The sequence below is a fragment of the Coregonus lavaretus genome, assembly GCF_964263955.1.
Source record: "Coregonus lavaretus genome assembly, chromosome: 11".
Lineage (NCBI taxonomy): Eukaryota > Metazoa > Chordata > Actinopteri > Salmoniformes > Salmonidae > Coregonus > Coregonus lavaretus.
The window spans coordinates 59,310,643-59,327,740 of NC_139998.1; the positions used below are offsets into that span (position 1 = coordinate 59,310,643).

Sequence of the window (17,098 nt, forward strand, 5' to 3'; positions counted from 1 at the left end):
AAAATGGATTACATTGTCTTTTTCCCCCTCATCAATCTACACACAATACCTCATCATTACAAAGTGAAAACAGGTTTTTAGACATTTTTGCAAATGTATTAAAAATAAAAAACAGAAATACCTTATTTATTCAGCCCCTTTGCTATGAGACTCGAAATTAAGCTCAGGTGCATCCTGTTTCCATTGATCATCCTTAGTAAAAGGCACATGACAGCCCGCTTGGAGTTTGCCAAAAGGCACCTAAAGACTCTCAGACCATGAGAAACAAGATTCTCTGGTCTGATGAAACCAAGATTGACCTCTTTGGCCTGAATGCCAAGTGTCACGTCTGGAGGAAACCTGGCACCATCCCTACGGTGAAGCATGGTGGTGGCAGCATCATGCTGTGGGGATGTTTTCAGTGGCAGGGACTGGGAGACTAGTCAGGATCGAGGGAAAGATGAACAGAGCAAAGTACAGAGAGATCCTTGATGAAAACCTGCTCCAGAGCGCTCAGGACCTCAGACTGGGGTGAACGTTCACCTTCTAACAGAACAATGACCCTAAGCACACAGCCAAGACAACACAGGAGTGGCTTCGGGACAAGTCTCTGAATGTCATTGAGTGGCCCAGCCAGAGCCCGGACTTGAACCCGATCTAACGTCTCTGGAGAGACCTGAAAATAGCTGTGCAGTTTTTTAAATGTATTATACATTTGCTAAAATGTCTAAAAAACGGTTTGTGCTTTGTCATTATGGGGTATTGTGTGTAGATAAGGAATTATTATTTTTGAAATCCATTTTTGAATAAGGCTGTAACGTAACAAAATGTGGAAAAAGTGAACGGGTCTGAATACTTTCCAAATGCACTGCATGTGTCTGCTTCACACAAAGTGCTTATTTACATTTTACATTACATTTTAGTCATTTAGCAGACGCTCTTATCCAGAGCGACTTACAGGAGCAATTAGGGTTAAGTGCCTTGCTCAAGGGCACATTTACGTCATTTAGCAGACGCTCTTATCCAGAGCGACTCACAAATTGGTGCATTCACCCTATAGCCAGTGGGATAACCACTTTACAATTTTGGGGGGGGGTAGAAGGATTACTTTATCCTATCCCAGGTGTTCCTTAAAGAGGTGGGGTTTCAAATGTCTCCGGAAGGTGGTGAGTCTTATTTCAACAGAGTAACACTGCACCATACAGCAGTACTGAGCCAAGACCAACACAACAGCACAGCATTACCTAGCTCTGGTCCAGGGTGTTACAGCGACCTGGACCAGAGCAAGTGAACAACAATCAGTAAAAACATTCCATCCATCCTTTCTCTTGTTTAAATTTACAGGTGTCCCTAAAATAAATCTGAATCAAGTCTGTATTTCTCTCCCCCCTGAATAGAAAGCATGTAACTGCTGTGAACTAAATGGTAAGTGGGGTTTGGTTGGTGTTACAAAGTGCTGGGGCTACCAAATGACATTTAAACCTTTTCCAGACAGGACTCGTCGATAAAATTATTTATTTGTTTTGACGTACATTTAAGTACTGTTTAACAACTGATACCATGGCATGTTTTCTGATTTAGACCAGAATCCTTACTTGAGATCTGCTTACATAACAAGTTGATGTAAATATACCATTTACATGAATGCATGATTTACGTGATTGTTCAGTTAAGAGTCTGTGAGAGCGAGTTAGCCATGAGTGCCAGCCTGTTTGGCCAGCCTGTTTGGCCACGTTGCCAAGCCACGTTGCCATGTATGGCTTGATAAAGACAGCAATGGAGTTGGAAAAAAGCTGAAACAGATCTGGGACCAGGCTAAGAGTGAGTGGAGCTGAAACAGATCTGGGACCAGGCTAAGAGTGAGTGGAGCTGAAACAGATCTGGGACCAGGCTAAGAGTGAGTGGAGCTGAAACAGATCTGGGACCAGGCTAAGAGTGAGTGGAGCTGAAACAGATCTGGGACCAGGCTAAGAGTGAGTGGAGCTGAAACAGATCTGGGACCAGGCTAAGAGTGAGTGGAGCTGAAACAGATCTGGGACCAGGCTAAGAGTGAGTGGAGCTGAAACAGATCTGGGACCAGGCTAAGAGTGAGTGCCTGTCGCTCCTCAGTGGTTGGTGTCGTCTGATTGGTTGGGCCAGGGCTCCAAGCTGCGTCTGCTGAGGGTGGGTCTCCACGTGCTCCAGGGGTTATAGGTCATCTCAGTGGGGGCAGCGGGAGGGGCTGGTGCCAGGCCCAGGGCGGGGGTGCTGCTGGGTAGGTCCGGGAGGGTGGAGGTGGTGGTGGGAGTGAAGGAGTGTAGGGCTCCACCAGTGGACCAGATCGAGCTGCCAAAGGGGGTGCTACTGGGTAGGTCCGGGAGGGTGGTGGTGGACCAGTGGTTCCTGCTCCTACCCAGGATGGACTGAAGAAACAGAGGTGGGGAAATCATTAGTTTACGTCTCAAAATATATTACCTATAGTGCTTCTGTCCAGAGCCCTATGGGTTAATAATAATATAAAGTCTAATATTACTGATGGTGAACATGGGGGCATGTCTAGACAATATACCACTGAAGCACCCCAAAAAACTGTTAGATGGACTGGAAAAATAATTGTAAATGTTGGTGTTTATCATTACCAGAAAGACTAAATATCATCAATCAATTTTCTTAATAGATTTTTGGTTTTGGTATTTTATTAGGATCCCCATTAGCTGTTGCAAAAGCAGCAGCTACTCTTCCTGGGGTCCACACAAAACATGAAACATGACATAATACAGAACATTAATAGACAAGGACAGCTCAAGGACAAAACTACATACATTTTTTTAAAAGGCACACGTCACCTACATATCAATACATACACACAAACTATCTAGGTCAAATAGGGGAGAGGCGTTGTGCCGTGAGGTGTTGCTTTATCGGTTTTTTTAAACCAGGTTTTCTATTCATTTGAGCAATATGAGATGGAACGGAGTTCCATGCAATAATAGCTCTATATAATTTTATTTTATTTTTTATTTCACCTTTATTTAACCAGGTAAACCAGTTGAGAACAAGTTCTCATTTACAACTGCGACCTGGCCAAGATAAAGCAAAGCAGTGCGATAAAAACAACAACACAGAGTTACATATGGGGTAAAACAAAACTAAGTCAAAAATACAACAGAAATACATATAATATACAGTGTGCAAATTTAGCAAGTTATGGAGGTAAGGCAATAAAATAGGCTATAGTGCAAAATAATTACAATTTAGTATTAACACTGGAATGATGTGCAAGAGATGATGTGCAAATAGAGATACTGGGGTACAAATGAGCAAAATAAATAACAATATAGGGATGAGGTAGTTGGGCGGGCTAATTTCAGATGGGCTGTGTACAGGTGCAGTGATCGGTAAGGTGCTCTGACAACTGATGCTTAAAGTTAGTGAGGAAGATAAGTGTCTCCAGCTTCAGAGATTTTTGCAATTTGTTCCAGTCATTGGCAGCAGAGAACTGGAAGGAATTGCGGCCAAAGGAGGTGTTGGCTTTGGGGATGACCAGTGAGATATACCCGCTGGAGCGCAGACTACGGGTGGGTGTTGCTATGGTGACCAATGAGCTAAGATAAGGCGGGGATTTGCCTAGCAGTGATTTATAGATGGCCTGGAGCCAGTGGGTTTGGCGACGAATATGTAGTGAGGACCAGCCAACAAGAGCGTACAGGTCACAGTGGTGGGTATTATATGGGGCTTTGGAGACAAAACGGATGGCACTGTGATAGACAACATCCAATTTGCTGAGTAGAGTGTTGGAGGCTATTTTGTAAATGACATCGCCGAAGTCAAGGATCGGTAGGATAGTCAGTTTTACGAGGGCATGTTTGGCAGCATGAGTGAAGGAGGCTTTGTTGCGAAATAGGAAACCGATTCTAGATTTAACTTTGGATTGGAGATTCTTAATGTGAGTCTGGAAGGAGAGTTTACAGTCTAACCAGACACCTAGATATTTGTAGTTGTCCACATACTCTAGGTCAGACCCGTCTAGAGTAGTGATTCTAGTCGGGTGGGCGGGTGCAAGCAGCGTTCGGTTGAAGAGTATGCATTTAGTTTTACTAGTGTTTAAGAGCAGTTGGAGGCTACTGAAGGAGTGTTGTATGGAATTGAAGCTCGTTTGGAGGTTTGTTAACACAGTGTCCAATGAAGGGCCAGATGTATACAAAATGGTGTCGTCTGCGTAGAGGTGGATCTGAGAGTCACCAGCAGCAAGAGCGACGTCATTGATATACACAGAGAAAAGAGTTGGCCCAAGAATTGAACCCTGTGGCACCCCCATAGAGACTGCCATAGGTCCAGACAACAGGCCCTCCGATTTGACACATTGAACTCTATCTGAGAAGTAGTTGGTGAACCAGGCGAGGCAGTCATTTGAGAAACCAAGGCTATTTAGTCTGCCAATAAGAATGCGGTGGTTGACAGAGTCGAAAGCCTTGGCCAGGTCAATGAAAACGGCTGCACAGTACTGTCTATTATCGATCGCGGTTATAATATCGTTTAGGACCTTGAGCGTGGCTGAAGTGCACCCATGACCAGCTCGGAAACCGGATTGCATAGCGGAGAAGGTACGGTGGGATTCGAAATGGTCGGTGATCTGTTTGTTGACTTCGCTTTCAAAAACTTTTGAAAGGCAGGGCAGGATGGATATGGGTCTGTAACAGTTTGGATCTAGAGTGTCACCCCCTTTGAAGAGGGGGATGACCGCGGCAGCTTTCCAATCTCTGGGGATCTCAGACGTTACGAAAGAGAGGTTGAACAGGCTAGTAATAGGGGTTGCGACAATTTCGGCGGCTAGTTTTAGAAAGAAAGGGTCCAGATTGTCTAGCCCAGATGATTTGTAGGGGTCCAGATTTTGCAGCTCTTTTAGAACATCAGCTGTCTGGATTTGTGTGAAGGAGAAGCGGGGGGGGCATGGGCAAGTTGCAGCGGAGGGTGCAGAGCTGGTGGCCGGGGTAGTGGTAGCCAGGTGGAAAGCATGGCCAGCCGTAGCAAAATGCTTGTTGAAATTCTCGATTATTGTAGATTTATCGGTGGTGATAGTGTTTCCTAGCCTCAGTGCAGTGGGCAGCTGGGAGGAAGTGCTCTTATTTTCCATGGACTTTACAGTGTCCCAAAACTTTTTGGAGTTAGTGCTACAGGATGCAAATTTCTGTTTGAAAAAGTTAGCCTTTGCTTTCCTAACTGCTTGTGTATATTGGTTCCTAACTTCCCTGAAAAGTTGCATATCGCGGGGGCTATTTGATGCTAATGCAGTACGCCACAGGATGTTTTTGTGCTGGTCAAGGGCAGTCAAGTCTGAGGAGAACCAGGGGCTATATCTGTTCTTAGTTCTGTATTTTTTGAATGGGGCATGTCTATTTAAGATTGAGAGGAAATTACTTTTAAAGAACAACCAGGCATCCTCTACTGACGGAATGAGATCTATATCCATCCAGGATACCTGGGCCAGGTCAATTAGGAAGGCCTGCTCGCTGAAGTGTTTTTGGGAGCGTTTGACAGTGATGAGGGGTGGTCGTTTGACCGCGGACCCGTTACGGACGCAGGCAATAAGGCAGTGATCGCTGAGATCCTGGTTGAAGACAGCGGAGGTGTATTTAGAGGGTAAGTTAGTCAGGATGATATCTATGAGGGTACCCATGTTTACGGATTTAGGGTTGTACCTGGTAGGTTCGTTGATAATTTGTGTGAGATTGAGGGCATCTAGTTTAGATTGTAGGATGGCCGGGGTGTTAAGCATATCCCAATTTAGGTCACCAAGCAGTACGAACTCTGAGGATAGATGGGGGGCAATCAATTCACATATGGTGTCCAGGGCACAGCTGGGGGCTGAGGGGGGTCTGTAGCAAGCGGCAACAGTGAGAGATTTATTTCTGGAAAGGTGGATTTTTAGAAGTAGAAGCTCAAACTGTTTGGGCACAGACCTGGATAGTATGATGGAGCTCTGCAGGCTATCTCTACAGTAGATTGCAACTCCACCCCCTTTGGCAGTTCTATCTAGACGGAAAATGTTATAGTTGGGGATGGAAATTTCAGAATTTTTGGTGGCCTTCCTAAGCCAGGATTCAGACACTGCTAGAACATCAGGGTTGGCGGAGTGTGCTAACGCAGTGAATAACTCAAACTTAGGAAGGAGGCTTCTGATATTTATAGCTCCTGGGGAGTAGGAGTGATACTGGGGGCTGCAGGGCCTGGGTTAGCCTCTACATCACCAGAGGAACAGAGGAGGACTAGAATAAGGATACGACTAAAGGCTTTAAGAACTGGTCTTCTAGTGCGTTGGGTACATAGAATAAAGGGGGCAGTTCTCCGGGCGTTGTAGAAAAGATTCAGGGCATTATGTACAGAAAAGGATATGGAAGGATATGAGTACAGTTCAGGTAACCCTAAGCGTTGGGTAACAATGAAAGAGATAGCGTCATTGGAGGCATCGATTGAGCCGGTCTCGGCGTGTATGGGGGGAGGAACAAAGGAACTATATGAGGCAGTTTGAGAGGGACTAGGGGTTCTACATTGAAATTGTATAATAAGAACTAACCCAAACAGCAATAGGCAAGGCATAATTGACATGGGAGAGAGGCATAAAGCAGTCACAGGTGTTATTAGAGAGAGCTAAGACACAACTGGAAATAGCGATAACGTTTGGGCTAAGACTAAACAGAATAAACAGGACAGGGTACCGTGTAAAGGAACAGTCCAGCAGGCATCAGCTGTGCAGCTGAGTGATCATAAGGTCCAGTGAACAGCAATATGTGAGTCCGAGAGCAGTTCAAATTGGTGCTTCAGCACAGCTAGCAGGGAGCACAGTTGTAGTTTGCGTGTGCTAGCGGGCCGGGGCTGGCAGATGGATCTTCGTGGTCGTCGCAACGGGAAGCCTGTTGAAACCACATCAGACTATTTCGTCGGCAAACCAGTCGTGTTGGATCGGCGGGGCTCAGTGTCAACACTAGGAGGTCCCGTCCGGTTGACAGAGAGGTAGATAGCCGGGAGATGGGCCTGAGGCTAGCTCAAGGCTAACTGGTGCTTGCTATAGGGCAATGGTAATGGTAATCAGCCAACAACAGGTTGCAGCTAGCTAGCTGGTTGTGATGATCCGGCGCTAGGGTCCAGTGATTCCGGCAGAAAGTCCAATAAGCTCTGGGTCGATAGCACGCTGGGTCGATAGCACGCTGTGCAGACTGGCCGACGAATTGTCCAGGCTAGAGCTAGAGCTGGCTGGTGGATAGTGTAGGCCACGGACAATGGTGAAGACGCTAACGGTGACTAATAACAGGTAGCCACTATTTTCAGCTTACGGTTCTTGATGAAAGTTATAAAGAAATAATAGAATCCTTTCCACGTTGGGTGAGGCGGGTTTAGTTAAAGAATGAAAGTAAAAAATTGAGAAATATAGACAAAAAAACAAGAAACGGGATATTTACACGGGACGAAAAATAAAAGCGACCGCACTGCTACGCCATCTTGGAAACATACTCTACGCTTTCTTGAATTTGTTCTGGATTTGGGGACTGTGAAAAGACCCCTGGTGGCATGTCTGGTGGGGTAAGTGTGTGTGTCAGAGCTGTGTGTAAGTTGACTATGCAAACAATTTGGGATTTTCAACACATTAATGTTTCTTATAAAAAGAAGAAGTGATGGAGTCAGTCTCTCCTCAACTCTTAGCCAAGAGAGACTGGCATGCATAGTATTTATATCAGCCCTCTGATTACAATGAAGAGCAAGACATGTCGCTCTGTTCTGGACCAGCTGCAGCTTAACTAGGTCTTTCCTTGCAGCACTGGACCACATGACTGGACAATAATCAAGATTAGACAAAACTAGAGCCTGTAGAACTTGCTTTTTGGAGTGTGGTGTCAAAAAAGCAGAGCATCTCTTTATTACGGACAGACCTCTCCCCATCTTTACAACTATTGAATCTATATGTTTTGACCAGAATCTATATGTTACCTTAGATTGTAAACTAAGTAATTTAGTCTCCTCAACTTGTTCAACAGCCACACCATTCATTACCAGATTCAGCTGAGGTCTAGGATTAAGGGAATGATTTGTACCAAATACAATGCTCTTAGTTTTAGAGATGTTCAGGACCAGTTTATTAGTGGCCACCCATTCCAAAACAAACTGCAACTCTTTGTTAAGGGTTTTGGTGACTTCATCAGCATATATGGACACACATGCTTTGTTTTCAACTTGTAAGTCGCTCTGGATAAGAGCGTCTGCTAAATGACGTAAATGTAAAAAATGTAAATGTTTAATGCCAGCGACAGGTCATTGGTAAAAAGAGTAGAGGGCCTAGAGAGCTGCCCTGTGGTACACCACACTTTACATTAGAGAAGCTTCCACTAAATAAAACTCTGTTCTATTAGATAGATAGCTCTGAATCCACAATATGGCAGAGGTTGAAAAGCCATAACACGTGTTTTTTCAACAACAGGTTATGGTCAATAATATCCAAGGCTGCACTGTAATCTAACAGTACAGCTCCCACAATCTTCTTATCATCAATTTCTTTCAACCAATCATCAGTCAATAGTGTCAGTGCAGTACATGTTGAGTGCCCTTCCCTATAAGCATGTTGAAAGTCTGTTGTTAATTTGTTTACAGAGAAATAGCATTGTAATTGGTCAAACACCATTCTTTCCAATAGTTTGCTAAGAGCTGGCAGCAAGCTTATTGGTCTGCTGTTAGAACCAGTAAAGGCCACTTTACCACTCTTAGGTAGTGGAATGACTTTGGCTTCCCTCCCGGCCTGAGGACACAGACTTTCCTCTAGGCTCAGATTAAAGATATGACAGATAGGAGTGGCTATAGAGTCAGCTACCATCCTCAGTAGCTTTCCATCTAAGTTGTCAATGCCAGGAGGTTTGTCATTATTGATCGATAACAATGTCCACCTCTCCCACACTAACTTGCAATGCTTTTCTTTCATTATTAGTTTTTTACTCTTAAAGGGAGTGCTCCTAATCTCAGCTTGTTACCTGTATAAAAGACACCTGTCCACAGAAGCAACAGCGTGATGTGGACAGGACCAAAGAGCTCTCCAAGGATGTCAGGGACAAGATTGTAGACCTACACAAGGCTGGAATGGGCTACAAGACCATCGCCAAGCAGCTTGGTGAGAAGGTGACAACAGTTGGTGCGATTATTCGCAAATGGAAGAAACACAAAATAACTGTCAATCTCCCTCGGCCTGGGGCTCCATGCAAGATCTCACCTCGTGGAGTTGCAATGATCATGAGAACGGTGAGGAATCAGCCCAGAACTACACGGGAGGATCTTGTCAATGATCTCAAGGCAGCTGGGACCATAGTCACCAAGAAAACAATTGGTAACACACTACGCCGTAAAGGACTGAAATCCTGCAACGCCCTGCTCAAGAAAGCACATATACAGGGCCGGCTGAAGTTTGCCAATTAACATCTGAATGATTCAGAGGAGAACTGGGTGAAAGTGTTGTGGTCAGATGAGACCAAAATCATGCTCTTTGGCATCAACTCAACTCGCCATGTTTGGAGGAGGAGGAATGCTGCCTATGACCCCAAGAACACCATCCCCACCGTCAAACATGGAGGTGGAAACATTATGCTTTGGGGGTGTTTTTCTGCTAAGGGGACAGGACAACTTCACAGCATCAAAGGGACGATGGATGGGGCCATGTACCGTCAAATCTTGGGTGAGAACCTCCTTCCCTCAGCCAGGGCATTGAAAATGGGTGGTAGATGGGTATTCCAGCATGACAATGACCCAAAACACACAGCCAAGGCAACAAAGGAGTGGCTCAAGAAGAAACACATGAAGGTCCTGGAGTGGCCTAGCCAGTCTCCAGACCTTAATCCCATAGAACATCTGTGGAGGGAGCTGAAGGTTTGAGTTGCCAAACGTCAGCCTCAAAACCTTAATGACTTGGAGAAGATCTGCAAAGAGGAGTGGAACAAAATCCTTCCTGAGATGTGTGCAAACCTGGTGGCCAACTACAAGAAACGTCTGACCTCTGTGATTGCCAACAAGGGTTTTGCCACCAAGTACTACGTCATGTTTTGCAGAGGGGTCAAATACTTATTTCCCACATTAAAATGCAAATCAATTTATAACATTTTTGACATGCTTGTTATTCTGTCTCTCACTGTTCAAATAAAACAACCATTAAAATTATAGACTGATCATGTCTTTGTCAGTGGGCAAACATACAAAATCAGCAGGGGATCAAATACTTTTTTCCCTCACTGTATTTAGATACTGACTGTTCACACTTGGTGGCCTATAGCAACACCCCAAAAGAAAAGGCTTTAGATGTGGCAAGTAAACCTGCAACAACAACACTTCAATAACACTTGACATAATGGCTAATATATGCATGTTAGCAAGTTATTGATTTCATGAACCTTATTTCTAAGGCTACATATATTAATATTTTCAGCCCTTTCCTGAGTAGCTTATCAGAGATAGACATAATCCTGGAAAGAGCAAACAAAGCAAGAGAAAAATATATGCATTTAGCAGTCCATTAATCAGTTGGTGTGTGTGTGTGTGTGTGTGTGTGCGCGCTTTGGGGTTGAAGCTACGAACCAATAGGATTGGCTCTCTCATCCCTTCCAGGCTTCTGGGAGGGAGGGTGGACAATGACCCTGTCATAGCGGATGTAAACAATGTCCCCACGCGCTCTGGCAGCTTTCATGGCTGGGATAAGTTCTTTCCTCTTCTGGCGCACAGCTTCAGGATAGTCCTCGTTGAGGAAGATATACATTCCTCTCAAGTTCTTGGCTCTTTCCAGAACAACTACCTTGTCCTTGAACCTCAGGAACTTGACCACTATTGGCCTGGGCCGGTCCCCTGGGCCGGTGGTGGGTTTTCCAGTCCTGTGGGGGCGCTCCACCTCAGTCTTCCTGTGGTCCATCTTCAATTTCTCAGAGATCATTTCCCTCACTTTGTCCTCAGACTCCGTCCAGGTCTCATGTGGAGATTCTGTAATTCCGTCCACAACCATGTTGTTACGCCTTGATTGTCCCTCGAGATGATTTATCCGTCATTGTTATCATGGATTCACAGACAGAACTGATGTCCTCTCTCAATGACTTACAGATTGCTGTAATCTTGCCGTTCTCCTGTTTCAACTCATCGAGCTGACCCTGGGAGAACTGCAAACTGTTGTTCAGGTCCTGGACCTCTCTGGTCAGGTCGTCCATTCTTTCATTAGTCTAATCCACCAGTATTTGGACTAAGCACTTGAAGCTATTTTCGTGTTGTTGTAACAACTGCTTGTAGAACTATTTTTGTTCGTTTAAAAGATCCTTCACGTGTTATAGAGAGACAGCACTGTCCTTGACAACGGTACTCCCGCCGGCTTTGGTCTTTGTCATGGTAGCTAGCAACGTAGGTTACGCTGTTACTCCTCTCAGTTCCCGACAGGGCAGGTCACAGGGAAGATGGAAAACAACAAACAGCAGGGATCTAGACAGCCACAAACCCAGGACAATCCGCGGTCCCAGCCACAATGGCTAACCACGTTGCAGGCTGCGTTCAAGCCCTCAAGAAAACCTTTCTAGCTAGAAATGCTGCTAGCTAGCAGCTAGGCTAGCTGCAACACCAAATAGCTCCTCAGACCCCCATCCTTGGTCGGCAGGATAACTGGACAGAGACTAGCAATCCCAGCAACTGATGCCAACTGTGTCACGGGATCCAAACTAAAAAGTAAGCTAGCTACAAAGAACTTCACTTTCAAAACAACAAACTTTTCAAAACAACAAATCCGAGCTCTTCCTCGTAGCAGTGGACCAGGGATTCCTGCTGTTAACCAGGGTGGGAGAGGTGGGGTGAGTTTAACTACGTTTATCATTAGTAAACCGGGGAGACGACATCAGTTTAATTAATAGATTTGGAAGGCTTTTACTACAGGTGAAAACCGGGGCCGGTCTGGACAATATCCGGTCTGGACAATATCCGGTCTGGACAATATCTCATCGACAAACGTCAAAAACACTTTCTCCACTCCATGCATCAAGTGGCCAAACAGAACTTTGAAACCGGCTTAAGAATGTACCTCAGGGAGGATTAAGATCATACTGTGAGGGGGTCTGACCACAGTGGTATATGTTAAGAATGTATAATGATAATATGGTATTTAAGAGGGCTCTTACCGCGGTGGGGACAGTGGGGGAGCTGGAGCTGCTGAGCCAGGAGTGCAGGGGGTTGCTGGTGCTGGGGGCGTCCCAGATAGACGAGGACACAGAGCTTAACTCAGGCCAGCTCTGCTGAGGCTCGGACGTCTTCGGGAAGGACATCCCCCTGAAGACTGAAAAACAAACAAAAACGCCTTTAATACTAGCAAAAAAATGATGTAGATTGATCCACTACCGTCCGGATCATTATAATGTGGATTGATCCACTACAGTCCGGATCATTATAATGTGGATTGACCCACTACAGTCCGGATCATTATAATGTGGATTGATCCACTACAGTCCGGATCATTATAATGTGGATTGATCCACTACAGTCCGGATCACTATAATCTAATGTGAAATCCCCTAAATAAGCCAACACTTCACCATAACTGCAGGATTTCTAACCACGCCGAATCATAATGCACCATCAAATTGGATTTATTCAATTTATTCGAGAATTAAAAGTAGTAGGCTGCTCTATCCGGAGACAACATTACAAAACACAATACAGCCCGAAGGCTCATTTCCTTTGTGCTCCCCCGATTCCAGTCCTTACCTCCTGTCAGATTGAAAGAGTTGTTGGGTCCGAATGCAGAGAAGGAGTTGACAGAGTTGAATCCTATGGGAGACCATAATCCTGAGCTAGATAGAGGAAATATGAAGGGATTATTTGGAATCAGAGCGAGAAAGCGAGAGAGAGAGAGAGAGAGAGATGTTGTTACCTGTCTGAGCGGTCACTCTCCACTGAGGTCATGTGAGCTAGAGACTTCCCTTGGCCTCTTTTACCTGGGTCACTGCCACCTGAAAACCATCACACCCTATGGTCACAACCTGCCACCTGAAAACCATCACACCCTATGGTCACAACCTGCCACCTGAAAACCATCACACCCTATGGTCACAACCTGCCACCTGAAAACCATCACACCCTATGGTCACAACTTGTATCTAGTCACCACAACAGTATGAGAGGGTTGACAACTAGAGATCCTCTCTCGTAGCGCACCTGGGCTTCTGTCGTATCCCGCAGCAACAGCTGCAAAAGTAGGATTGCCATTCTTGCCCGGGAGAGAGGTGGTGGCATTAGCTAGCTTGTTCCCTGGTGCCTTCTTCAAGTTGGTCTCACAATTGGCGTTGAGTACTTGGCTGTATGTTCCCCTGGTCACTAGGCTGGGGGAGGAGGGGGGAGGGGAGTAGGTCCTAGCTGAGATGGGTCTCTTCAGGAAGGGGTTCACGGTCTGCAGGAAGTTGTCTGCTTCTGTATGACGGAGAGAGAGGAGTGATAATGGAGGCAGTATGTGGTGTTTCACAGGGATTGATTCTAGGACCTCTATTATTTAGTTTACATTCATTGTATTAACCATCAACATGACCTTCTCAGATGTGGTTTGCTGATGACACGCGTCTTATATTACCACAGATATACAGTGGGGGAAAAAAGTATTTAGTCAGCCACCAATTGTGCAAGTTCTCCCACTTAAAAAGATGAGAGAGGCCTGTAATTTTCATCATAGGTACATGTCAACTATGACAGACAAAATGAGGAAAAAAAATCCAGAAAATCACATTGTAGGATTTTTAATGAATTTATTTGCAAATTATGGTGGAAAATAAGTATTTGGTCAATAACAAAAGTTTCTCAATACTTTGTTATATACCCTTTGTTGGCAATGACACAGGTGAAACATTTTCTGTAAGTCTTCACAAGGTTTTCACACACCGTTGCTGGTATTTTGGCCCATTCCTCCACGCAGATCTCCTCTAGAGCAGTGATGTTTTGGGGCTGTCGCTGGGCAACACAGACTTTCAACTCCCTCCAAAGATTTTCTATGGGGTTGAGATCTGGAGACTGGCTAGGCCACTCCAGGACCTTGAAATGCTTCTTACGAAGCAACTCCTTCGTTGCCCGGGCGGTGTGTTTGGGATCATTGTCATGCTGAAAGACCCAGCCACGTTTCATCTTCAATGCCCTTGCTGATGGAAGGAGGTTTTCACTCAAAATCTCACGATACATGGCCCCATTCATTCTTTCCTTTACACGGATCAGTCGTCCTGGTCCCTGTGCAGAAAAACAGCCCCAAAGCATGATGTTTCCACCCCCATGCTTCACAGTAGGTATGGTGTTCTTTGGATGCAACTCAGCATTCTTTGTCCTCCAAACACGACGAGTTGAGTTTTTACCAAAAAGTTCTATTTTGGTTTTATCTGACCATATGACATTCTCCCAATCCTCTTCTGGATCATCCAAATGCACTCTAGCAAACTTCAGACGGGCCTGGACATGTACTGGCTTAAGCAGGGGGACACGTCTTGCACTGCAGGATTTGAGTCCCTGGCGGCGTAGTGTGTTACTGATGGTAGGCTTTCTTACTTTGGTCCCAGCTCTCTGCAGGTCATTCACTAGGTCCCCCCGTGTGGTTCTGGGATTTTTGCTCACCATTCTTGTGATCATTTTGACCCCACGGGGTGAGATCTTGCGTGGAGCCCCAGATCGAGGGAGATTATCAGTGGTCTTGTATGTCTTCCATTTCCTAATAATTGCTCCCACAGTTGATGTCTTCAAACCAAGCTGCTTACCTATTGCAGATGCAGTCTTCCCAGCCTGGTGCAGGTCTACAATTTTGTTTCTGGTGTCCTTTGACAGCTCTTTGGTCTTGGCCATAGTGGAGTTTGGAGTGTGACTGTTTGAGGTTGTGGACAGGTGTCTTTTATACTGATAACAAGTTCAAACAGGTGCCATTAATACAGGTAATGAGTGGAGGACAGAGGAGCCTCTTAAAGAAGAAGTTACAGGTCTGTGAGAGCCAGAAATCTTGCTTGTTTGTAGGTGACCAAATACTTATTTTCCACCATAATTTGCAAATAAATTCATTAAAAATCCTACAATGTGATTTTCTGGATTTTTTTCCCTCAATTTGTCTGTCATAGTTGACGTGTATCTATGATGAAAATTACAGGCCTCTCTCATATTTTTAAGTGCGAGAACTTGCACTATTGGTGGCTGACTAAATACTTTTTTTCCCCCACTGTATCTCAACAGTGTTTTTTCTGCACCAATAGAGTAACAGTGATGAATTTCAGTTTACTCCCTGAATTGGCTTAATTGAAATGACATTTACCCCAACCCAGGTCTGCATTCCAGATGGCACCCTAATCCCTACATAGGGTTCTGGTCAAAAGTAGTGCACTATGGGCCCTGGTCAAACGTAATGCACTATATAGGACAGGGTTCTTCAATTCCGGTCCTGGAGGGCCGAAACACTTCTGTTTATTATTTCTACCTGGTAGTTAATTGCACTCACCTGGTGTCCCAGGTCTGAATTAGCCCCTGATTAGAAGGAGAGGATGAAAAACAGAGGTGTTTCGGCCCTCCAGGACCGGAATTGAAGAACCCTGATATAGGGAATAGGGCAGCATTTTGGACACAGCGTCAATGTAGATAAGTGACGTGGCCTATTTATTGCCTTACCTCCATAACTTACTACATTTGCACACACTGTATATAGATTTTATGTGGTATTTTTGACTTTATGTTTTGTTTTACCCCATATGTAACTCTGTGTTGTTGTTTTTATCGCACTGCTTTGCTTTATCTTGGCCAGGTCGCAGTTGTAAATGAGAACTTGTTCTCAACTGACTTACCTGGTTAAATAAAGGTGAAATAAATTTAAAAATAAACGTACGGTCGGTGGTTTTGAGGAGTGGGACGTCCCATTCAGGAGCAGCAAACTCCTTCTCTCCCTCGGAGCAGCTGCTGTGACCCAGCTCGGAAACAGAGACCGAGCCGTTGGACAACCGCTTCACCAGGGGAAACGGACAACAATCCTCCAGCTTCCCACAAGGCACTGGGGTGCGGAGAGAGAACCACCGGTGTCAGACATCAGCCTTACACGTCTCTAATGCCAAAGTACAGAACATTTAGTAGAGAGAATGCATGGAGGGAGTCTAATGAACGGAGGGAGTCTAATGAACGGAGGGAGTCTAATGAACGGAGGGTGTCTAATGAACGGAGGGAGTCTAATGAACGGAGGGAGTCTAATGAACAGAGGGAGTCTAATGAACGGAGGGTGTCTAATGAACGGAGGGAGTCTAATGAACGGAGGGAGTCTAATGAACGGAGGGAGTCTAATGAACGGAGGGTGTCTAATGAACGGAGGGAGTCTAATGAACGGAGGGTGTCTAATGAACGGAGGGAGTCTAATGAACGGAGGGAGTCTAATGAACGGAGGGAGTCTAATGAACGGAGGGAGTCTAATGAACGGAGGGAGTCTAATGAACGGAGGGAGTCTAATGAACGGAGGGAGTCTAATGAACGGAGGGAGTCTAATGCACATCAATAGTAAGAGGATCAGTTGGACAAAGACAAGATCCAATATGAAGAACAAAAGAGAATCCCTCACGGTTTTGCTGTTTCTCCCAAAACATTAAAGATCACGTTCAGGAGCAGCAAAACAGTGAAGGCAGTTTTTAAAAAAAACACCAGCGTAAAAATAACAACAGGTCTCCATTACCAAGTCCAGAACAGTCAGAAGAGTTGAGATGGGAGAGAGACTCAGGTCTGGGTTTCTGCAGAGTCCTAGGGCCAGTGGTGAGAGCAGGGTGGATGAGGGCTTTGGATGTGAAGGTCTTGCGTTGTTTGTTCTCCAGGGGTGTGGCGTATGGAAGCTCCAGGGAACTAGATTTATCCTCTGTGTTGGTTTGTTTCTTGTTGTTTTGGGGTTTGGTGAGGAAAGATGTTTCCTCTTTTTCCACTGCTGTTCTGCCTTTCTTTTTCACTGGTTCCTAAACAGACAGAAGAACAAGACATTTATTCTCCCTACACCACCCGTCTGCCTGTAGATGTCCACACAGTAGATCCTGTTATCTGTGCTCTTATGTCTGCAACTCCTAAGAGTGAGTGAGTCTGCGTGTGCTGTGTGTGTGCATGTCTCTCTGTCTCTCTC

General features: G+C 45.2%; 1 protein-coding gene across 1 annotated transcript in view; it reads right to left on the minus strand.

Moving 5' to 3' along the window:
* Positions 1-789: 789 nt before the first annotated feature.
* The window catches only part of tmem131 (transmembrane protein 131), a 153,290-nt gene continuing 136,981 nt past the window's right edge, over positions 790-17,098 (minus strand). The window contains exons 31-37 of the mRNA XM_084172016.1: positions 16,667-16,937; positions 15,839-16,000; positions 13,162-13,413; positions 12,878-12,956; positions 12,712-12,797; positions 12,129-12,283; positions 790-2,381 (exon numbers count right to left, since the gene is read on the minus strand). Of these exons, the coding sequence (XP_084028142.1) occupies positions 2,085-2,381; positions 12,129-12,283; positions 12,712-12,797; positions 12,878-12,956; positions 13,162-13,413; positions 15,839-16,000; positions 16,667-16,937 (1,302 nt within the window). The 3' untranslated portion in view covers positions 790-2,084. The remainder of the gene's footprint in view (positions 2,382-12,128; positions 12,284-12,711; positions 12,798-12,877; positions 12,957-13,161; positions 13,414-15,838; positions 16,001-16,666; positions 16,938-17,098) is intronic.